At 52.2% G+C, this 23,478-nt stretch overlaps 1 protein-coding gene across 12 annotated transcripts in view; it reads right to left on the reverse strand.

Annotated features, from left to right (window-relative positions):
- Positions 1 to 23,478, reverse strand: part of TNS1 (tensin 1) — a 218,177-nt gene that overhangs the window by 106,586 nt on the left and 88,113 nt on the right. For all 12 annotated transcript variants that reach the window (XM_053598389.1, XM_053598392.1, XM_053598391.1 and 9 more), the window contains one exon: positions 7,898 to 7,939. In XM_053598389.1, coding sequence (XP_053454364.1) covers positions 7,898 to 7,939 — 42 coding nt within the window. The remainder of the gene's footprint in view (positions 1 to 7,897; positions 7,940 to 23,478) is intronic.

A 23,478-nucleotide genomic window follows, 5' to 3' on the forward strand; every position in this document is an offset into this window, starting at 1 on the left:
TAGCTGTGTACATTAATGCAGTCATGGGATACAATGTGCTGATTTTATATACAATTTGAAATATTTTCATCAGACTGGTTAACATAGCCTTCATGGCATTTTCTTAGTTATTGTGTTAAGACATTTATATTCTACATTTAGTAAGTTTCACATGTACCCTTGTAAGATGCACCGTAGGTGTGGAGGTCCTCTCACTCTTAACCAACTTCCCTCCCGATAGGAGCAAGCATTCTGAGAAGCAAAGACTAATTGAAGTCCCTGTGCCCCAGGTCTTCACTGCACTTCCATAAGAAGAGTGAGAACTAGGCTGTAGCAGGAAAGACTGAGATCAGACAACACAGAGAACTTCCTGCGTTTGAGGGGTGGTGGGCCACAGCGTGGATAAGGGAAGCTATACATACTTTCCTCATTTTTTTTATTTTCCTAAAAAAAGACAAGCACGCTCTCTCTATATAAGCCTGTATTCTCCTCCATTGTGTAGGCCCAAAGAGGGGCCAGGACAGGAGGGGTGGCTGGGATGACTGCCTGAAGGCTCATGCAGTAGGACACGTTGGTGGCCTGCAAGGAGGGTGGGCTGGGAAAAATGTATCTGTGGGCTGCTGTTTTGGAGGAAGAAGACAGCAGGGTTGGGGGAGGTGCCCAAGCCTGAGCTCAGGGCGGGGGGTTGGTGGGGCTGAATTCAGCCTCAGCCTCCAGAGGAACATTCCGTCCAAAAATTCCTCACACCCTGCCCCCTTCCACCCAGCCCTCCCTACTCTGGTCCCCTGGGAGGCCTGGAATCCAGGCAGTTTTAGGGGCCAAAAAGACCCCATGACATCACATCTATTGCCATGGCAATGATCTGTGAAGTCACCACAGCACTGCTCATCAGGAAGGGAGCTGGGAGCCTGGACCAGCCTCAATCCCAGGACCCAGAGAACGTTATTACAGGCTCACTTGTTCCAAAAATAGAGCCATAAGCAAATGCAGGGAGGGGGCTAAAAGCAGAAAGGAAGGGCAGGGAAAAAGCATTTATGGGGCACTTAGAGGGAGTGTGGCTAGTTCGATAGCACATGATAGCCATGCCTCCTTTAATGGTCCCCACAGCCTCCTGAGGGCCAACTATCAACAGTGATCATAACACAGAGGACAGAGAGAACTCTTTTTCCATGCTTTGCACCTCCCAAGGAGTCATCACAAAGTCCCTAGAAGGAGCACTTTGAACCCTTTTTGGTAAATGAGGAGAGACTGAGTTTCCAGGGAAGGCAAACAGCTCACTGTGAGCTCCAGTCTGCACCTTGAGCCTCCATCTGTGGAAGTGGGTGCCAATGGCCAGGGGCTACAGAGAGGGTGCTGAGCAGGCAGAGTAGGAAGGGGAAGCCTGCCAGAGCCTGGGACCTCAAGGGTATGAGCTCAGTTGATCCAGGGGCCATATCCTCTCCCAGGCAGTCAGAGGCCACCATAAGAAAAGAACAGGCTGATGTGATTAAGTGGAAAGTTATGTCTGATTTCCGTCCACTACCCCCACCAGGGGACGAGCCTGTCAAGGTCACTCCTGTCCTTATCGCCTCCCCCTAAACTCACTCCCAGGGGCCCAGCACCCAAATCTCAGCTGAGGCTGGGCAACCATGAACACCCCCACCACAGCCAGCCTGCACACATTCACCAGCCCTGGCCCCGGGGCTGGTGAATGCCCCCTCTTGCAGTGTCCCCCACTGGATGTAGCTGTCCTCCCCCACTGTGCTCCCGGAGGCCTTCCTCTAGCCCCCTCCAGGCCTCCTTACCTGAGCAGCCATGCTGAGTAGCACTTCCATCCCCATCCAGAAGGCCATGCCCTCCTCGGGCAGCTCTCCCTGTCAAGCCAGCCCACAGCTGGCTACCAGCTCCCAGCTCTAACATCCTGCTTTGGGTTACTCTTCCACTCAAGGACCCAGAATGGCCTTAGTGCTTAGCACATCAAATTCAAGTTCCCCAATTCAGCTTGCAGACTCCTCCATGATCTGGCCCCTTCCCCTCTGGCCACCCCACTGCTTTGCCCTCTCTTTACCAGTCTGCAGCCTCTGCTCACAGCTGCTGGGGCCCACAAATGCCACACTCATCCCTGACTCCATCCCACTCTCTCACTGCTCCTGCCACCAGCCCCATTCCCAGCCACCAGGGGTTATGTTCAAGCCCAAATACAAGATTGCTCAGTCCCTTCTTCCCCCCAGCAAGAACAGACTAGTCCAAAGCACTTAGGGTCATTTGTCCTGGGCCTCTATCAGGCTCAGCAATTGTTACCAAGGCCCTGCCCCGCTCTGACCAGCCACCTTCTGGAACAACCTCTCTCCTTTTCCCTCCTCTCTTCTGTTTCCTCAAATCTTTTTTTTTGGGGGGGGGCGGTAATCTTTTATTTATTTATTTATTTTTTATTTTTTATTTTTTTCCTTTTTATTTTTTTTTTTTATTATTGGGGATTCATTGAGGGTACAATAAGCCAGGTTACACTGATTGCATTTTTTAGGTAAAGTCCCTCTTGCAATCGTGTCTTGCCCCCAGAAGGTGTGGCACACACCAAGGCCCCATCCCCCCCCTCCCTCCTTCCCTCTCTCTGTTCTTCTTGTTTGCTCAAATCTTAAGCTGGACTTGGGATAGGAGGCAGATCTCCACCATCAGAGCACAAAAGGATCACTTCCTTCCCTGAGCCCCAAGGCTACCTCTGGTCAGAACCCTGGAGTCAGGCACTAATTAATTTCCATAGCATAGTTCTCTCTCTCTTTCCCACTGAACAGGGCCCTTCACCCTACTTGGACCTCTCCCAGAGTGGGTCACAGGGGAGGTGTTCAGCTCATTTAGGGATGCCTTGACTTCAGGGACCTTGTCCCTTCACAGTCCAGCCTAGGGGCAACATCCACACAGGCAGGAACCTTCCATCAGCACTGTGCCTCACACCAGGCAGGTGTCAGTGAGTGCGTGAAAGAACATGAGCCCTCCAGACATCCCCAGTGGGCCTTTTGAGATACTAGGAAAGTGCTTCTTCACACCCAAATCTCCGCATTGGTCCTACCTTCTGAGCCCTACTTTGGAAGACAATAGAAAATGAGCCCGTTGTCATTTAACATATCCTTGCTCCCATTCTGTGCCCATCCCACGCGTTCCCTCTCTGGACCAAGCAGCCCTAGGGGTTGCACAGTTGGGATTTCCAACCTGCCTCCCCATGCAGTGCATCCTCCGGGGAATGCCATGCCCAGAGATTGTCCCTCTGCTTTGCAAAACAGCCATTTTTCAGGATTCCCAAAGATGGCCACCACTGACCTGCCCAGTGCCCCGGGATGGGTGCATCAGGCTGGAGTTCAGCCTAATTACAGTGACCACTCATTGTTCTCCTTGAGGCAGAGCAGAACAGCAGGCTGGGGCTTAGTCCACACTTCCTCTGGTACATGTACCAGTTCATGTCACACATCCTTCCCTTCTTCCGTGACACAGCCAGTGCCTTGCAGCCCCAGATCTGACACTGGGAGATCTTGAGAAAGTCATTTTAAAATCTCAGGGTCTGTTTCCTTATCTGCAAAAGAGCAAGACTGGGCCAAAGGGTGTCTGTCTCAAGTCCACTCGGCCCCATGGCTCCAGGCCTATTCCAGGACCACCTGCCTTCAAAAAACCCTGCAGCCCCAGCATGCAGAGCAGTGCCAGGCACACAGCAGGTGCTCAGATGATAACTCACAAGATGGCTAGATGGTGAGATGGACAGACCCTCCATATATCCCAGGCCCACTGGCAAAGAAAGAAGCCATCTATTTAGAAAGAAGGGCCCAAGAGAAGCCTGCCACCTTCACGGGACTTACATCAGGATCAAACGCCCAGGGTACCCTGGAGAGCAGGTAGACCAGGAATTCACCCCTGACCCAGCCTTGCCACTGCTAGCTGTATGACCATAAGCAGGTTACCCACTTTTCTGCACCCCAGTTGGTTCCATGATACAATTTGCCTCTCCTGCATATACCAGATGGACTCGGGCCAGCCCTAGATCCTGCACAGGCCACTGTGGGTCTCTGATGGCCCAATGTCATGAAAAAAAAAAGGGATTTGGAAACTGTAGGTACTATGCAAGTAACAAGGACATTTGTCATTATTAGTGGTTAGGAGGGTTGATTCTGGTGCCAGACCACTGAGTTGGAATCCCAGCACCCCCTTTTGGCAGCTCTATGGCCTTCAGCCTTAGCTCCTCATCTGTGACACTGAGGATGCCCACAGCACCTATGTCCTTACGTTGTCATCGAGATTAAATGAGTGTATTTTTGTAAAGCTTTCAAAATAAAGCTTGGCAGATACAAGGTCCCATCACAGGGTTAACTTCTCCACTGTTGCTGTTAGTACTAGTAAGGGTAAAACCAGACTGACAGTCTTATTCTCCCAATCACCCCCCTCCCGACTCCCTACCCAACCTCCAGACCTCCAAGTCATTCTGCAAGGACATTCCAAGCCCCTGGTTGGGATGGCCCATGCAAGGACAAGCAGTAAGCATGCCATTTCTTCCCTAGCCCAGGTCTCCTGGGTGCCAGGCTGCATGTGCAAAAGGCCTGTGTCTCTCGCCGACCTTGATGGCCACTCCATGTAGCTGTCACCATCGGGAAATTCCTCTCAGTTTCATTTCTCAGAAGTTGAGAAAAGCTGCTTCAGCTCTTTGCAAGGATCAGGAGCGTACATGGCAGACAAGCCCTCTCCACTCCCCATCCTGCCCCACCAGCAGACCCACAGGAGGGTGGTGACCCTAGGACCCTTCTACCCAAGGCCTTGGGCAACATCCGTTGAGTAAGACAAAATCATGGGTTGAAGATTAAGCCACTTTACCCTGGTCAGCCTGGGCACAGCCTGGAAAATGTGTTTGGCCAGCAGGACCTGAAACTAGGCAGAAATTCTGTGTCCAGGATGAGGAGTCTGAATCCCGCAGGATTAGGGTTTAAGCAAGATCAGTGAGAAGACTGAAGGGAGAACTGGAGCCAGGCTGAGCCATGGGGAAAACACAACAGACAGATAGACATACCATGTGAGGGCTAGGGAGGGGGCAGGGAGGTTGGAGGGCAGGCAGCGAATGGAAAAGGAAGGAAAAATACAAACCCGCCCTTTCCTCCCTCTTGTGAACCTGTTCAAAGCACTCGTCTCACCCACCCATGAGGAAACAGGTGCTGAGTGCTCTCAAGAGAAGCCAAACTTTCTCTGGTTTCCCCTGGGTCACTTTCTCATTCCCCCAGGGACAGCAACAGAGCCACCCCTTTGCCACAGACTCCACCCACTACAGAATTCATCAGCCCCCGGTCAGCAAGCCAGGCGGTATGAGCAAGAGCAGTCCTGTCTGCTGCTGCCTGGTCTGTGCTAGACCTTGGGCTGAATACCTTTCTTCCGCTCACTCAGTAAATACATATAGGGCACCTGCTGTGTGCAAGACAGTGGTGATACGGCCATGTACAAGATAGGGAAAGTCCCTTGTCCCCATGACTTTATATGCTGGTGTGGATAAAACCTCTTAAACAGAAGTAAGTAAGTAAACTGCATAGGGTATCAGAGGTGACGTGTGCCAAGGGGCAAGGAAAGCAGGAGAGAGAGGGAAGGTTGCTGGAGCAAGGGAAATGCTGACAGTTGAGCAAAGACGTGGGCAGGAGGGAGCCTTGCTGATATCTGTGGGGTGAGCATTTCAGGCAGAGGGAACCACAAGTACAAAGGTCCTGAGGCATCATGCCCGGTATGTTCAAGGACTAGAAAGAGGCCATGTGACTGAAACAGAATGAGTGAGGAGATGGGAAGGAATGGAGGTGAAAGAGGAAAATGGTGAGAGAGAGGTGGAATAGAAGGAGGTGAGGGGAGAGAGGAAATCTTTCATGTAAGGCCGTGCAGGCCAACGGGAGAAACTGGGCTTTTGCTTCAAGGTGAACAGGCATTGAAGGGTTTTGAAAACAGGTTAATTAAATGGATTTGTTCATTTTTTTCTTTGGACAACCTTATGGGCTAGGTACTAATTCTACCTCCCATTCTGAAGAAGAGACTGTGCAGTCCAGGGAGGTTAAGCCACATGTTCAAGGCCACACACCCAGGGAATCCAGAGAATGCAAAGTCAGACCCAGAGGGTGGCAGCCTTGACTCCTGCTCTCTAGTGCAGGGGGATGGGTTCTGACTCAGGTAGGGGAGCCTCTGGGAGCTCAGTCAGGTGGCACCACCCCTTCCCAACCATGTGGCTGGCTCACCTTCCCCAAAATGGGACACACCATAGAGACTAAAAGATTCTACCACCTCACTCAGGCAAGAGTCCTTCAGAATTTTATCTGCAGCCCCTCCAGCTGGAATGCCAACCTATTCCCTTTTGTTCCAACCTCTGCCCCTCCTCATGTAAACAAAGCTCATAAGACTCCCAGCAGCCAGACATCTGGCTTCTGCCTGGTGGTCCCTAAACACTAGGCCCCCAGCCTCCCAAAGCAGCCAAGGACATTCTGTTCCCAGCCACAAGGTGCTAGTTCAGCTGGGATGATGAGAGAGATATGCTCACCCCGCCTCCCTCCTCTGGTGCCCCTGCTGTCCCTCTGCAATCCAAGAGCAATCCCTCACTGGCAGGTCCAAGCCAGGCTGCACTCTGGCCCCATTCCCCACAACACCCCACTCTCCACCCCCACTGTTGTCAGACGACCCTTGACTGTGTTTTGAGCGAATGACACTCCACAGCTGGAGCAGTACAGCTGGGCAGCACGGAGGGCCAGGAGGGTCTGACCCTGGTGAGACCAGGGACAGAGGAGCCACTGCAAAGATGGTAAACAGCCCAGCAGGGCTTAGGCCAGTGCAGAGAGCAGTGACACCAAGAGCCCGGAGTTCTCCGTGCTGTATTTCATTCCACCACCATGCTGAATGGGGACGGAGGGACAGGGGAAGTTTATGAGCACTGAGAGGAACTTTGGAGCATCTAATCCAGCCCTTCTCTTTGACAGAAAGGGAAACTGAGGACCTGAAAGAGTGTGGGACTGACCAATTGTCATGGGGCACATAGGTGCTGGAGCAAATTGAGGTAGGTGGCATGATTGAGCAAGGGGCCACACAGGTGTGTGCACACCCACCAGTGCCTAGGCCCCGGGAGAGCCCTGCCCCCCAGCCCCACCTATACCAGCACCATCCCAAGCACTTGCCACCAAACCATCCCACCATGCCTATATGGTGCCCCCTCCACAGCACATCCCCCAGGCCCGTGCACATGCACCACGCACCCACACATACACATACATCCAGCCCCTTCCTCCACAGCCCCCAGAACCCTGCCACCTCCAGCAGTGCAGGAGGGAGGAGAGATGAGAGGTGACAAGATGAGAGGTGGCAAGGGGCAGGGAGGAAGAGCACCCAATACCCCAAACTAGCCAGGGCCCCTCCACAGCCCACAGGTCACAGACTATTCTATGACCCCCTCCAGACTATTCTGGAAGCCTAATGGAGGGGAAATGAAGAGACCAGAAAAGCATAGTAAAGCCAAGGAGCTGACCCTGAACAGAGGCCACCTGGATGTGAGAAACCACCCAGGTGGGTGGACTCTGGGTCATGCCACCCACCCCCGTCCCTTGCTGGAGGGCACCTGACCCAGGACCCAGTAGGCAGAAGGAGATACCACAGCAGCCCCTAGTCCTCTGAGCCCTGGGACAACAGGCACCTGGCCAGACCTAGAGACACACGAGATGCCCTTTTATGGGTTTTTCCAAGGACTCGAGTCTCAAGGTTGGAAATAGCAGGCCCTGCATCTCATCAGAAGGGGCCTCATGACTCATTTCCTCCCAGTCCAGCTTCAGCCTACGGAGGTCGACCCTCCTCCTCCCACCTCATTGCCCAACAACATACTCCATCTAAAGAAAGCTCCAGTGGGGATCTGCAAAGGGGGGCTGGCCAGCGGGGGTAAAGAAGGGCCGTCACTCACCACCAGCTCATGGTTGGATGGAGGAACGCAGGGGGCAGCCACCTGTGGGAGAAGCAGAGAAAAGACAGGTGAGGTCTCTTCTCAAGGTCATCCCCTGCCCCCCACCCCTTCCCTCACCCAACTGAGATTGTCCAGTTAGCACGTTCCTCAGAAGACTCGTGGCAACAGGGGCACATGCTTAGGTGACAACACCTGGGGTGGGGGGCATAGAACCCAGGAGTGAAATGTGTGGCACAACCACAATCCTGTGCACACTATGCAGATACGGGATGCTGGAGGTCAGACAGCAGGAATTAACACCAGATAGGTAAGGAAGTAAGAAGAATTTTCATTCTTTGCCCTATTTTCTGAATTCTCTACAATGTGGTAAAGTTTGGTTTGCATTTTTAAAAGCTGAGATGAAGACCTCTAGAAAAGGGAAATTCACCTCCTCCATTCTCCCCATCACCAAGGGATCTCACCCAAAGGTCGGAGCTGCGGAAGGCTCCTTGCAGCCCTGGCCAAGTTTCCCACAGCAGCGGGAGACAGGCAGTGAAGGGCCCCTGCCAGCTTTTCCAAAGAAAGCTATCACTGTTGCTAATGAATGAGAAAGGCCTTGGGGGGCAGAGTACCAAACCATCCCACTATGGGTGAACTGCTGCCTTCATCTCCCTCTCTGCCCTGGAGAAGATGGCAACTTGGGCCTCCAGACAGGGGTGGGGAAGAGGGAGAGAGGAGAGGAGAGGAAGGGAGGGAGGACTGACTGCTCGCTCCCCTCCCTGAGATAACATTCCCCTGGCCAGGCCAGGCAGCCGAGCCATTACCCTGACAATTAGCAGGGGCATTTATCAGACTCAATGTGCTCCTTTTTCTAGCCGGGACACGTTTTTCTTGGAGCTCAATCCTCAACCTTGGCTCCAGTTCCTGACCTGAACATCAGGCAAGGGGCCCACACAGGGCACAGAGGGGGAGGCTCTCCCTCAGGCATGAGGGTGTCTGGGCACAAGCCATGGACAGCCAAAGGGGGGACGCCCAACAGTGGGCAGCCCTGTGGAGTGGTGATGGCACAAGACCAAGTAGCCTGGCCGAGTCTGCCTTCCTCTTGCTTGTGGTATCCTCCCACCAGCCCAAGGAATCCCCAGGTTTGACACCCCAGCCCAGACCATGACACTGGGGCCCATGATCTGGGGTGAGGTGGCTGGCAGTTAGCAGCTCTGGGCTCTAGACCCATTCATGACACAGGCCCCCAGCCCAACTCATTCTCCAACAAAGAGGCCCAAGTAGTCTCAGCCTTCATTTATCACCCTTTAGTCAACAGAATTCCAGGGCTGCTGGGAGAACCATATGGGACCAAAAGGGCCATCAACAACCCTATGCACCACTTATCGAATATGTGCTCTATGGCAGATACTATTATAAATGCTTTACCTATGGTAACTCATTTAATCCTATCAACAACTCAGTAAGGTGGGTACTACTGTTATATCCCCAGCTGAGGTGCATGGGGCCCAGAGAGGTTAGACAACTTGCCGAAGGCCACACAGCTGGTAAGTGGCTGGGATTTGAATCCAGGCAGTCTGATTCCAAGTCAAGATGTAAAGGGGACCTTATCACTCAGGACCCCACTCTCAGGACAATAAGAAAACTTAGGGGCAATTACTGCCAGAAATCCAGGGATAGGGCCCAGGGGTAGGTGGAGGTGCTAAGGGAACAGCCAGGGAGAAAAAGGGAAGTCAGTACCCAAAGCTGACTGTAGCTTTCAGGGCTCCCTGCCTGCCCTGCACACCAGACAAGGTCTCAGCCACAAGTGATACTGCTGTTCCTTCCCAGACCAGCCCCAAAACCCACTCTGGGGACTATAATGTTCCATGTCACAGGCCAGATCCCCAAGGTGACCTCTCCCAACTCACTCCATCACCATGGGACCCTCAGGCTCTGGCAGGGAGTAAGTACACTCCCCGGGACAGCGCATTTGCAGTGATTGTTTCTTCTGAGCTGGAGCTGAGGCTGGGCAGGGAACCTGAATGCAGGGCCAAGCCCCCACCATTGGTCCCCTCTGTTACAGGAGGCCAGGAGCAAGGCAGCAGCAGAAGAGACAGGTGTTCTCTGAGACAAATGGCAGCATCTCTCTCCCAGACCCAGCCTAAGGCAGTGGCGAGGACCAGGTGAGATGATAAGGGTGCCTTTCCCAGCCCCCTGAGGCAGAATCACCCCGCTAAGAACCTGGATCTGCGGTAGAGCTGCCATGCTCCAGCCCAAGGGCCTGGGACCCAAGTGCTCCTCCTGGGACCCAACTTGCTACCCCCCATGGCCTCTGCCCCCTCCACCCACAGCTGTGCATTCCAGGCCCGCCAGCCGGCCAGCCCACTAACTTTGTGGTGTGTTTCAATGTTTCTTGTCTCTTTTTTTTTAAGCAGAGAAATGTTTCCTTAAAAGGCTGCCTCCTTCCCTCCGGCACCCTGGCCCCTGGCCACCCTCTCAGGAGCCCGGAATGTGCCAGGGAGAGCCAGGTCCCCCTGCCACCCCATGGCCTGTGCGCTATGACCCCACAGTCTTGGTGTCCACAGAGACCACCCCCATTGTCCCTGAGGCACCCAAATAAGGATGCTTCCCTCTCCAGAGGGGCAGACTCTGGAGGGTCTGCAGAGGCTCTTGGTGCCAGCCCTGCCATCGGTTCATCTCCCAAGGGTTGTAGTGCAGGATTCCAAGGCTCGAGCCCAGAATGGCAGCATTAGGCAGACCCTCCTCTCCAGCATACCTCAAGGACCCATCTGGACACTGGGGAATGAGAGGGCCTTATGCTCAAGCTTCTCACTCTGAACAATGTAATAATCATAGATGCTACAGCCCCAAATACTCCCGTCACACTCGCTCCGAGCCAGGCCTTGTTCTTAGCAATTTTGCAAAACTTAACTCATTTAATTCTCGTAAAACTGAGTATTATTATTGTCCCCATTTTGCAGATGAGGAGACTGAGGCACACAGAGGTTAATAAATTGGCCAACAGAAGGCAGGATACAAACCCAGAGCCTGGCTCTGGAGATGTTCCCTTGCCCTCTGTGCTATGCTGACACTCCTATCAATGTAACTTCCATGGAGCCATTAACAACAGCGATGGTAGAGGAGTACCCGTGGAGGGGGACGCTGCACGTCTGGACCTAGCCCTTTGCTCAGGTGTTACTAACCAAAGCTCAGTTACTGTCCCAAGCTCTTTGCTCACACTCATTGGGTGCCAGTAAACCCATTTTGCCGATGAAGAAACTAAGGCACAGAAATTTTAAGGATTTGCCCAGCACTGCAGCATAGCAGTCTGGCTCTGGAGCCTGTGAGGCAGAGACTTGGGAGGTGACAGTGTCAGCCACCCAGACCAAAGCCAAGGCCTGGCATTTACCAGCACCTCACACACCCACCAGTATTTTCTCAACATCAAAGGTCCCTGGGCACAATGCAAACAACAGGGCACACTGTACAGACTCCCCAGAATGAGGCTACAAGTGCGAGACAGCAGGCAGCCCAGGCAGGGAGCTCCCCGTGAGACCTGGCCCCTGCCTCCTCTCAACCTTTACTCTGTGCCCAACCCCCCTATCCAGGACCCAATGTCACACACAAGGGGTGGGTTCCTCTCAATCCTTCCAACCCCCTACTCTGTTCTTCCTCAGAGCCTGTGTACAGGCTGTTCCCTCTGCCTGGAAGGCTCTTCTTCTAGCTGTCTGCATAGCTGTGTTCCTCCTGTCCTTCTGGCTCTGTCTGAAACCCCACCACCCCAGAGAGGCCTGATTCCCTTAGACTATAGCATGCACACATGCGCACACACACATGCACACACATACACATACACACACGCGCACACTTCTCTCTCCTTTACCCCTATCTCTTCCGTCACAGCCCTCACACACCTAATTACAATTTGCAATTATACATGTGTGCTTCTTTGTCTGTAATCCATTTCCCCTTCTACGAAAGAAGTGTCTTGGGAGGCATGTCTTGTTCACCACACTAGTCCCAACACAGAGCCAGCACACAGTAGGTGCACACTAAATATCTGCTGAAAGAGTGAAAGTGACTCAAGGCCGGAGGAAGGAAGACACTTCTAGCCACTTAGGATAAAAATCACCACCATTGGGGCTAATCCTGTCAGATGCTGGTCTTTCTGAGACTCTCTCCATCTGCAAAGTCAGCAAATCACTCCCATTTCACAGATGAAGAAATGAAAGTTCACAGAGGCCATGACTCTTGCCGTGGGTCCATAAGCTGGGAAGGGGTTTAGGTCACAATCTCTTCATTTGTGAATGATAAAATTTCTTAAGGTCGTGGCTCTTTGGGTGATTGGTGCTCTGCTGTCATGGTGGTCACCCATCGTGGTTTTTGATCAATCTCATCAAAAGACTTAGGTTGCCCGTCACAGTACTTCAGATGACTGCAGTTATAAAGCTGATACACACATTACCAACCACAGTGATAGGAGCTTAGACATGTACTTCCCTTTTCAGCCTATTTCTTTACTAATATGGTGCATCTGCTCATAGCTTTTATACCTGAGTGACTTTGTTAGTACATCTGAATGTTTATCATTGCAAACACGTGTTATGACGCCTATTTTATTGTGTAAAGTGGCTTATGAGTCCTTTGTCATGTCTTTCTGTGTTTCTAAAAATAAATCTCCTTTAAAAAACATAAATAAATATCTTTTTTTTTTTTTTTTCTTAGAGACAGAGTCTCACTTTATGGCCCTCGGTAGAGTGCCGTGGCATCACACAGCTCACAGCAACCTCCAACTCCCGGGCTTAAGTGATTCTCCTGCCTCAGCCTCCCGAGTAGCGGGGACTACAGGCGCCAGCCACAACGCCCGGCTATTTTTTTGTTGCAGTTTGGCCAGGGCTGGGCTTGAACCTGCCACCCTCGGCATATGGGGCCAGCGCCCTACTCACTGAGCCACAGGCGCCGCCCCAAAAAACATAAATAAATATCTTTTAAAGAAATGTTTTATTATTTTTTCCAGAATTATATTTTCTGAATGTCGACCTTTCAGGATTTCAATATTCGGGACTATGGCATTCAGGATGGTATCTTCTGGGATTATGATCGACTCCCATGGGAAAGGGAAAAGGCAGGTGGAGTCTTGGTCTGGGGCTCTGGCACAGCTCTTTGCAGAACAAGAGCAAATTCAGGCAATGACTGCCACTGTCACCTCTCTATGCTGCAAGTGATAGGACCTGGACACCAACTGGGTAACGCTCCCATCCCCAAGGCCCCAAGAAGGACCTTATGTCTCAGCCTTAGTTACATAAAATCCCAAACTCCTAAACTTCCCAGCCCTCCAGAGAAGCACCCACAACCATGCCCACCTGGTCTGTGGGGCCGGACAGGACAGCCACACTCCAAATAAAACAAGAGCCACATGAGACCATGAATCCAGCAGCATTTTGTATGAGGCTGAGCAGGAAAGTTGTGGGGTTTTTTTCTTACTTCTTGCTAGTCCCTATTTTTAGTTGTGGTAAAATGTACATAACATAAAATTTACCATTTTAACCATTTCTCAGTGTATTCAGTGGCATTAAGTATATTGTGTAACACAGGAGTCACAGGCAGGCTCCATGGATATATTCACAATATTTATCACCACTATCCATTTCTAGAACTTTTTCATCATCCCAAACAAACCCCACACCCATTAAATAATAATATTCCATTTCCCCTTCTCAACCCTTGGGAACTGCTAATCTATTTTCTATCTCTATGAGTTTCTCTATTCTAGATAACTTGTCTAAGAAGAATCACACAATATTTAGGTTTTTTTGTGTCTGCCTTACCTCACTTAGTGTTATGGGCTGACTTATGTTTTCCCCACCCCCAAATTCATATGTTGAAGCCCTAATCCCTGCCTACCTCAGACAGTGATTGTATTTGGAGATAGGGTCTTTAAGGAGATCATTGTGTTAAAATAGGGTCATTAAGGTGGGCCTTAATCCAGTCTGACTGGGGCCCTTATAAAAAGAAGAGGAAAGTAGGGCACAGAAATGTACATAGGGAAGACCATGTGAAGATACAAGGACGCATCAGCCATCTACAAGCCAAGCAGAGGTCTCAGAAGACACTAACCCTGCTGACAACTAGATCTTCCAGCCTCCAGAACTATAGGAAAACAAATTTCTAGGCCAAGTGCAGTGGCTCACGCCTATAATCCTAGCACTCTGGGAGGCCAAGGCAGGTGGACTGCCCGAGCTCATGAGTTTGAGACCAGCCTAAGCAAGAGCGAGACCCTGCCTCTAAAAAATACCTGGGCATTGTGGTGATCACCAGCTACTTGGGAGGCTGAGGCAAGAGAATTGCTTCAGCCTAGGAGTTTGAGGTTACTGTGAGCTATGACGCCACCACACTCTCCCAAGAGGTGGCAAAGTGAGACTCTGTCTCCAAAGAAGAAAAGGAAGGAAGGAAAGAAGGAGGGAAGGAAGGAAGGGAGGGAGGGATGGAGGGAGGGAAACTTCTGTTGCTTAAGCCACCGTGTGTGTTTTGTTGTGGCAGTTCTGGCAGACTAAAACACTTAGCATAAAGCTTTCAAGATTCATGCATGTTGTAGAATGTATCAGAATCTCCTTTCTGTTTAAGGCTGACTACTACCCCACTGTATGGATTACATCCCATTTTGTTTATGCATTCAGCCATCTATGGACACTTGGGTTGCTAGCTTCTCTAGCGCACTGGAGAAGCTATTGCTGATAGTCCTACCTCATCCAGGCACCCACCTCGAATAACACCAAAGATACACAGAAAGGAAGCAAACTGGGGTTTGTACAGCACCTACTACATGTCACTGAGCTGAAGATTTATGTCTATTATCTGACTTAATCTCACTGACAAGTTTTTGAAGTAAATAGGCTCAGAGAAGATAAGCAACTTGCTCCAAGTCAACCAGCCAGCAGCAGTTGTCGTGGCAGATGCAGTCCAGGTAGTTGCTAAAATCTCTGCACCCAGGCACTATTCTAAGCCCCTGTGCATACTACCACTTCACTCTTCACGGCCACCCCACAGGGTAGTCACAGTACTCCCATCTTCCAGGGCCCCAGGCAGTCCCCGAAACAATCCTGTCAGACCTCAGAAGGCATATTAATAGTTGCCAAGTGACAGTGCCAGGACTGTCACCTGGACTCAAACACCTGCCTTTCCCCACCTGTCACGCTGCCTTCATGGTAGGACAAGGCCTGTGTCGTAGAAACAGTACAGGGACTATGGGAGCAGAGATAGCTCAGGAGTCGCAGGCAGGCTCCACGGAGCATGGGCACCTGAGCCAGGCACAGAGGAGGCATCGCCTTCTTTTGTCTACTTTGTCTTGAGTCTCACCCACCCGCCCTGTAAATCCCCCGACGACGGAAAGCACATTGGGCATTTCCATTGAGATGTCCCAGGACCCTGCTCAGAGCCTTCTGCTCACCAGGTTAGTGGGTAAGTTCTGAAAGGTAGAGATGAGGAAAAGGGCATTTCAGGTACCAATGACACATGAATGAGGCATGAAGGTGGGGACGCTGGCACAATGGAATAACCACTAGATGTCCCCTTTGGCTGAGACACAGAATGGGTGGAGGAAGGGAGGGGGGAACTGAAGGGGCATTGACAGGGATGAAAGGAAGAAGACTGGCCACAACCTCTTTCCAGGTTTGACTGTGGGCAACTTCAAATGCCCAACAAAGGAGTTAAGACTTTTAGCTGCTGGAGCTAAGGAGCCAATGAAGGTTCCTGTGGGAGAGGGACCAGGCTGAAGCTATGGTCCAGAGAAAGAGGTCCTAGAGCAGGGTCCAGCGGTAGGTGAAGGCTGGGGTGCTTAAGGCAAACAGAGGTTAGTGACACTAATAACAACCGGGGGGAGAAGGAAGCAGGGGAGAAGAGAGGCACCAGGCACTCTGAAACTGAAGGGCCCTCATTCCACCCCAACAAACACCTTTCTGCCCAGAACACACTCCCAGCCCCTGCTCCTCTCCCTGACCCAGAGCATGGGCGGGCCCCACTCCCCACTCCCAGAACATATCCATCCCCTCCACACTCTGCCTGCTGTTTACCCTCTGGGCCCTGCCAAGGAGCCTGGAGCCAGAAAGTAGCCAGCTTCTGAGCCCTGGTCACTGAAGTGACACCAGAGAGGTGAGAAAAAATCCAGCTGCTAATCCCAGAAGGGTCCAGCTCAGGACTGAGGAAATAGCCGTGCGATCTCTCACCTGTGGAGAGCCCAGCACCTCAGATTCACATAGCGAGTCCACTGTCAGGAAGGCCACAGACAGCCCCTGCGAGCTGGGTAATGGCAGACTGGGAGGCCCCGCCAAATGGAGAGCAGCTGGCCTGGAAACCAGGTGGGAGGCAGGATCCTCAGGACCTGAGGTCACTCAACAGACAGGGGGCCACCGCTTGAGGTGGGGAGGGCATGAGGACGAAGCCTGCCCCAGCATGGCTGAAGACACCAGCCTCCCAGGCTGGGCAGGAGGGGTCCTGAGGGTGATGTGGCTTCTGCCTTGGCTCCATCCCCTCCCCAGGTCTATGTCCTCCCCACCCACTCATCCTCATCAGGGCCTGTCCAGCCTCTCCAGGCTCCCCGGCCGGTTGGGCTGTTTCCTTCCCTTATATAGAGCTCTGCTAGGACCACGAAAGGAAGTGCATCGAGTTCCTGGAGGCAAGAAAGGGCCTGTTCCCAGCGACACCTCGAGCCAGGGGGCACATGTCTCAGCCCTGAGTCCCCCTCCAGAGCCAGGGGGCTGATGGGGAGAGGTGGGGACCTAGCCTTTCCCCAAACCCAGCACAAGCTGAAGCTCAGGATATAGGACAGACCGAACACAGGGGAGCGCCAAAGGACTGACCCGGGGCAGTGTCCTGAAGGCCCCAGCACCCGCACACTCCCCCAAAGCTTCCTAGGCCACTCTCCTCTTAGACCACTGAGTCAACCCACCTGTCCCAAAGCTTGAGCACCCTTATGCTTCCACCTGGTTCTACCTCTTGTCTCAGGATCCTCTTGTATGCCCACTCACTGGCCACCCTGCTGGGCACCAGGTCCCACAATACCCTTAAGATGGGCTCTCTGGATGGGGAGGCTCCTCTTGTGGGGTTCAGAAGGTCCTGATAGCAGCAGGGGGAGGAACCAATGGGCCTACCACCAGTGAAGGTGATCCCCTTCAGAGCCACCCCAGCAAACAGCACAAGGCACCCAGATGGGTGCACCCTGGCTGCTCAGCTGAGTGCCGAGAATCCTGTCTGCAGATCTGTCTCTGGGGAGCCCAAGCTAAGAGCTGACGGGCCCAGCTCAGGGGCCACACTCACCCATACCTGAAGTTGGTAAGGCTGGGAGAAGTGAGACTGCTCCTGAGGCCAGGCTGGTCAGGAGCAAAGGCTGGTGAGAGGAGGGTCAGAAGCAAACCTGCTTCCAACACTACTGTGTGCCTGGGAGCACATGAGAGCAAGCCAGGGGTGCAAGAGGGGGGTGCAGTAGCCAGAAGACAAGGTGGGCTGGAGGGCATGCTTGGGCCAATATACATGGTCCTGCCCCACTTGGCCACCTCCTGGGCCTCTGTGCAGCATGCACAACCCCCACCCCCTACAAACCCCTTCCCTCACCCTCCTACCCTCTTTACCCTCCCTGACCCAACTCCCCACCCCCACACCCAATGTTATTCAAGCCAGAAACTTGGGCATCCCCATTTACTTTCCTTCCTTTCCCTCTAGCCAAGCCTGGAAAACCCCTCCTCCTAAATACCTCCCCCAGACACACATCACCCCACCCCAGTCCCCCAAATCAGAGATGATTCAACAGCCTCCCAACACAGGTCTCCTTGCCCTTGGTCTTGCCCCCTCCACCCTATTCTCTGCTTGTAGCTGAAGAGTTATTTCCAAAATTCACATCCAGCAGTGTCTCCCTCTGCCCATAGGGCTGGCATGGCTTCCAGCTCCACGGGATAAAGTCCAAATACCCTAATATGGCTATCATGGTCCCTGGGGACCCAGCTGTGTCTCCCTCTCCAGGCCCATTTCTCACCTCTCTACCTCAAAGTCCTTGCTGCAGCCAGAGAAAACCACCTTCAGGTGCACTTTCATTCAATACTGTACACATTGAGCTAGGAGCTATCGGCCCATTTTACAGATGAGGAAATGAGACACCAAGAGGTCACATTCTCAGCCTAAGGTCACACAAATAGTAAATAATGCAAATAGAACCAAGTTCCTAACAGTGTCCAAAGCCTTGGCCTTGCTCAGGGCCACACCAGCTTGCCCAGGTAAGGACCATAGAAAGGGCTTCACCTCCGTGAAGGAGGTGGGTAGGGAGGGAAGATGCCAGGGGAAGGAGAACAAGAGAATAGGCCCAGGGCACACATGGTCAAATGGAGAAAGCAGGTCAGAGGACAACTCATGCCATGCTGAGCTTGTGGCCAATGCCCCCACAGTCAATGAGAAGGCACAGTTGCAGCCCAGGAGTCTAACCTGGAAGAGGCAGCTTCCACTGCAGTGGGAAGAGGCTCTGAGCCAGGCAGAGAGGAAGGAGGAAGAGCAGGGGAGTGGGTAGTCTGATGCTGCTGAGTCGTGGCCTGGATGACAGCCACCATTCTGTAAGAGGAGCCAACAAGCAGGTAGTTTGGAATGTTGCCTTCTCCTGAGATCCAAAGAGCAGGAAAACCCCACCCCTTCTCCTCGGCCTGGAGAAGGGCTGCTTGTTCTAAAAGCAGGGGGCTGGGTGACAAGCCCTATGGCACAGAAAACAGAGCTTCTAGGAAGTTCCTAGAAGAAGCTGGTCAAAGAAAGGGCTGTGGTCTGTGGTCAAGGTTCTGGTGGAACCAGGAAGGGGCAGGAGGAGGTGACAGGCATGGGAAGAAAGACCATGCATTACCGAGCATTGCAGACTGAGCCCCCCTGAAAGCCAGGCTCCCACCTCCTCAGAAGACAGAGAGGCATGAGAATGGCCCCTCCCCTGGAGGGAAATTTGTGGCCCAGTGGAGGAGACAGGCATGTAAACAGAGAATTATAAAACAGCCCAGCAACTGCTATCATGGAGGCATGAAGAGGGCTATGATTTCACTGGGATTCAAGTCCCATCTGTTTTTCCAGAAATTACACCCAGAGAGAAGCTGCTCACCCCACCCCGCACTTCCCACCCAGGGTTTCTGTCCCTAGATGAGAACTTTAAGGGACAAAAGTCTTGGACCCTAAGCTGTGTTAGAACAGTAACACAGGAAGGATGCATGGGAAAATAATCTAAGAGCAATTGGAAAACCCAAGGAGCCAAAGGTCTCAGGAACTGCTGAGAACAGTGCCAGCCACTGGGACATTTGAGAGTTGGCTGAGGGCAGGAGGGAGCCTGAGCCAGGCCTGAGATGAAGAATTCTGGGAGTGGGGTCACACTCAAACCCATACAGACATGAAAGAACCCCCCCACCCTAGATATCACAGGTCCGCACAGACACCAGCTCCTTGCCTTCTTAAACTAGGCCACCCACTGTCTGCTTCTCAGCCAGGACAACAGCTTATGGACCTCACTCCTTTCCACACCTGCATGGTTCTTGGCGAACTGCAGGTGTCTACTGCCCTGTTTCCTAATTTCAAGGATGCTATCAATTGCACGGGGCACAGTCAATTGGGTAACAGCTTTTGAGAGGGAAAATGCAACCTGAATTGAACACATCTCAATCATAGGTGCCTTCCAATTTCAGAAACACTAATATGTAAAGAAAAGACATCTTACATTTGAAGAAATACCTAAGATTTGTATTGATTCTTCAGGCTCCCTAAGCTGCCCATGTCATTGCCCTATGTGGCTAATAATCAGGAAGTCCTTCGCGATGTCTTTCTGCCTCTTTTTAAGAATTTTAGGCTTACTAAGAGAAGAAACAAAGTGGACAGAAAACAGGAGAAAATTCCATATCCTCAAAGCCTATCTATAGCCTTTATGCTCTCTGAGCCCCTACAAGGTCATTCTATCTCACCACTGACTCCAGACAGCTTTGCACTACACCAAAACCTGGTAGCTGGGAGCAGATCCAGTTCTATAAAACCTATCACCTTCTGTTTACAGCTCCTCATTTCCAAATTCCTGAACACACCAAGAGGTCATGAATTCCAACTAAGGACAGGAGAAGGAATAGAAAAAGCACTAGATGGAGAGTCAGGTATGGGCTCAAATGCCAGTTTTGCCACAGACCAGTTATTGAGACCTTATTTAACCTCCCAAGTCTCAGTTTCCTCATCTGTAAAATGGGGGTAAGGAGACCTACTTCGAGAATGGTTGGGAGTACTAAATAAAATTGTCTGACATGGCATCAGTAAAAATGTCCAGAACACAGAGCATGCTTGATAACAATTAGTTTCCTTCCATTTCAGCCCAGAGGCAATCATAGCACCTCTCTGTGCTTCATCATGCTGTAAAGTGTACACTGTTTACCATGGCTCAATTCATACATCTCAACTCACTTAATCCTCACCTCAACCCAGTGAAGTGGGCTCTATTCTTATCCCCATTTTATGGAAGAAGAAACTGAGAAACAACAGGAGAGAAAGGAAGTGGCTTTTAGATCCCATCTACTATAAGTCAAAGAAAGCTTGGGACACTATACAAGGTGACCAATTCCCATCAAAAAACATGCCCTCTGAGAGGGGACAGAGGATCGGTGTGCTCTCATCTAATGGACACAATGTAAGGGTATATGGCACACCTCCTGGGTGTGGGACACAACTACAACAGGGACCTTACCTAACAAATGCAAACATTATAACCTAATCATTTGTACCCTCATATTAATTGGAAATTTTTTTAAATGCCCCCTTTTTCTGAGTTTCCAATTCTTCCATGGCTTAAACTTCAGTTATCTCGAAATTCACTCATGTGGAAAACTCCTAGCCATAGATGGCAGCGGCAAGAGTTAACATATTGTTCTGCACAATTAGCACATGTCAGAAGCTGGAGTCCTGGAACCCCATCTGCTCTGACAGACGAGGCTGCACCAGCAGCCCCCGGAAGCAGGAGGTCCGAAGGCAGGGCAGCCCAGCTCCCTGTTGCTCCTTGGAATCCATCTGTGACCACGTCACAGGAAGCCCCTTCGCACCCCCAATTAGCTGGCAGCAGAGACTTGACACGACGCCAGCACTGAAGGCCAGAGGAGGCCTGGCTGTCACCGGCATTGTTCGGCTCCATCTGACGCATATCCACCCCCCTGCAATGTTTCCTTGTTCCCTGGCAGACCTCAGAGATGCACGCATCTCAAACCAGGTCTGGAGAGGAACGGGGGAGGGCAAAGGGAAGGGCAACTTTAGATCTGGCTTTCTCTAGCAGATTTCAAGTGAGCATAAAGGAAAGCTCACATCAGATAGAGACTCAGTGACCCAGACACTGCAACCAAGTATACATACAGCTCAGAACACCCCGAGGCACACACAGCACACACTCCATTCCACTGCCAGATCCACATGCAAAGTCACTCCCTGATGCTCCGGCCCCACCCAAAGTGGAGCAGCTCAGACAGAAAGACACCAGCACCAGGACACCCACACACCCATGGACAGGGGCAGTCTGTATGGCCTGGAGCACGACTGAACGCAGGATGCCCGATGGGGAAAAGTATGGGGGAGGGGAGCAAACGTGGAGGTACAGGGACAGCTCCCCTGCAGCCTGGGCAAGGGCTAATTCCCCTTGGAATGCCTGCCCCACTCCCTGCTTAGCCTCCCAGGACAGCAGGAAGGGAGAAGGCATGTTGGTGAAAGCCAGGTAGGAAGTGTCAGAAACGGAGGGGCAGGTGTACAAATGATGGAGTGGAGTGAAGAGGAGAATGAACCACCTGAATATTATGGGATAGAAAGCAGGAGTTTTAGGGGTGGAGGTGGTGAGGAGGGGCAAAACAAAGTTTATGAACTCACATAACATACATGCCCTTGAGACACATCCCATTTAATCCTTTCAACACTAGGTACAAGAAGCAACACCCCCTTTTTCCATATTAGGCTCCTGAAAGTCAGAGAGGAGAAGCAAATTGCCCAAACTCACATGGCTCTGAGTTGTTGAGCTGAGACTCAAACCCAGGAGAGCCAGACTGCAAATTCTACACTCCTTCAGGCATACCAAGTCGCCTGGATGCTGGAGGATGAGGCAAAGCAGTGATGGGTCCAAGGGATGTGAAAGCTGAGATGGGGCCAGGCAGCTGCAGAGGCATGCAGAGAGGCCAAGGGGCCCCTGCAAGGCCAGGACCCCCCAGCTCCTAGACAGGATAGGGATGGGGGATCTCAGGCTGTTGTGACTCAGTGGATGGACCTCCAGGGAGCATTTCCGGAGCCCCAGACAACTGTGCACAGTCTAGGAGCCACCTACCCCGCAGAGACACTGAGCCATTACTCACAACTGTTACTCACTTTGCCTCTGCACCCAGCCCCTTAAGCACATGACTTCCTCCCACTATGTTCCCTGGAGTAACCAAGGGGAGCCAGCAGATCTGCCTGGGCCCTCCCTCACTTCACTAGCTCCAGTCTTGCTAGCATGTCCCCACCTGAGTCACTGAGACAGACATGGGGGATTCTGGCTGGCTCACCCCTGACAGCTGTTCCCTGTGCTCTGTTCCAAGAAACCAAGCTGCCTGGAACACTGGTCAATGGACAAAGAATGCTCCAGTCCCAGTGCCAGAGGGACCTTTCCAGAATCTCAGCCGCAATCCCAGCAGATGCCTGAAGAGCCTACGGTCCCCCACCACCATGCTGGATGACTCTTCCAAGGGCTATAAGAGTAGGCACTTCCATAGACTTGCAGAGTTTCACCACTACTGGAAAGACTTAAAGCCCAGAAACGGGAAGCAATTTGCCTAAAGTCACTCACTGCCAGAGGGGGATGGACTCCCCCGACTGACTCCCTTGCCATGGGTCCTTCCACTGCACTACACAGACTTCTCCCTCTGCCCAAATGTAGGGCAGGCCCCCCAGGTTGACTACCATTCCCTCCTCTTGCAAACCAGGTGCTTGTCCCAAAACACTGGAAATGGGAGGTCTGATGGCAAGAATGAGGAGGGGAGAGAGGAGGTGCAGCCTGGCAACAGTTCCTGGGAAGTAATCACTTTCCAACAGGGAAGGGGCATCAGGCTCTTGGCCACAGCCTCAGAACAGAGAGAGAGATGGACCCCAGGAGGCAGAGAGATGGACCCCAGGACCTCCGAGGCTCTGGAGCTGAAAGGCCCGGCCCTCTGGCAGGAGATGAGGAGAGAAATTCCTGGGGTCCCAGCTGGGGACTTGGGAGAGTCGTGGCCTCCTCTCACTCACCTCTCCTTCCCTGGCCCTGACCCCTCACCCCAGCTCTCCCAGGGCTCCAGCCGGGAATCTAGACCTGGCCACAGCCTCCACTCTCATGGTTAGTTCAGTGCAGCTCAGCCAGTCACAGCAGAGGCAGCCACCTGTGCAGCTCCTGAGCCACTGTCAGCCTCCAGTGGAGCCACCTCTATCTCCTGAGCTCTCCCTGCCTCTCTGGGAAGCTGCACTCATTCAAGCCAAGAAGCCCCTGCCCCAGCCCCACTCTCTCCTGCACCCATAATAGTGATAGCAACAGCAACAGTGATACCCTCGGGTGGCACAGCACAGCCTGCATGCCAGACCCAGTTCTATTTCCACATCTG

This window comes from Nycticebus coucang, chromosome 7 (genome assembly GCF_027406575.1).
Source record: "Nycticebus coucang isolate mNycCou1 chromosome 7, mNycCou1.pri, whole genome shotgun sequence".
NCBI lineage: Eukaryota > Metazoa > Chordata > Mammalia > Primates > Lorisidae > Nycticebus > Nycticebus coucang.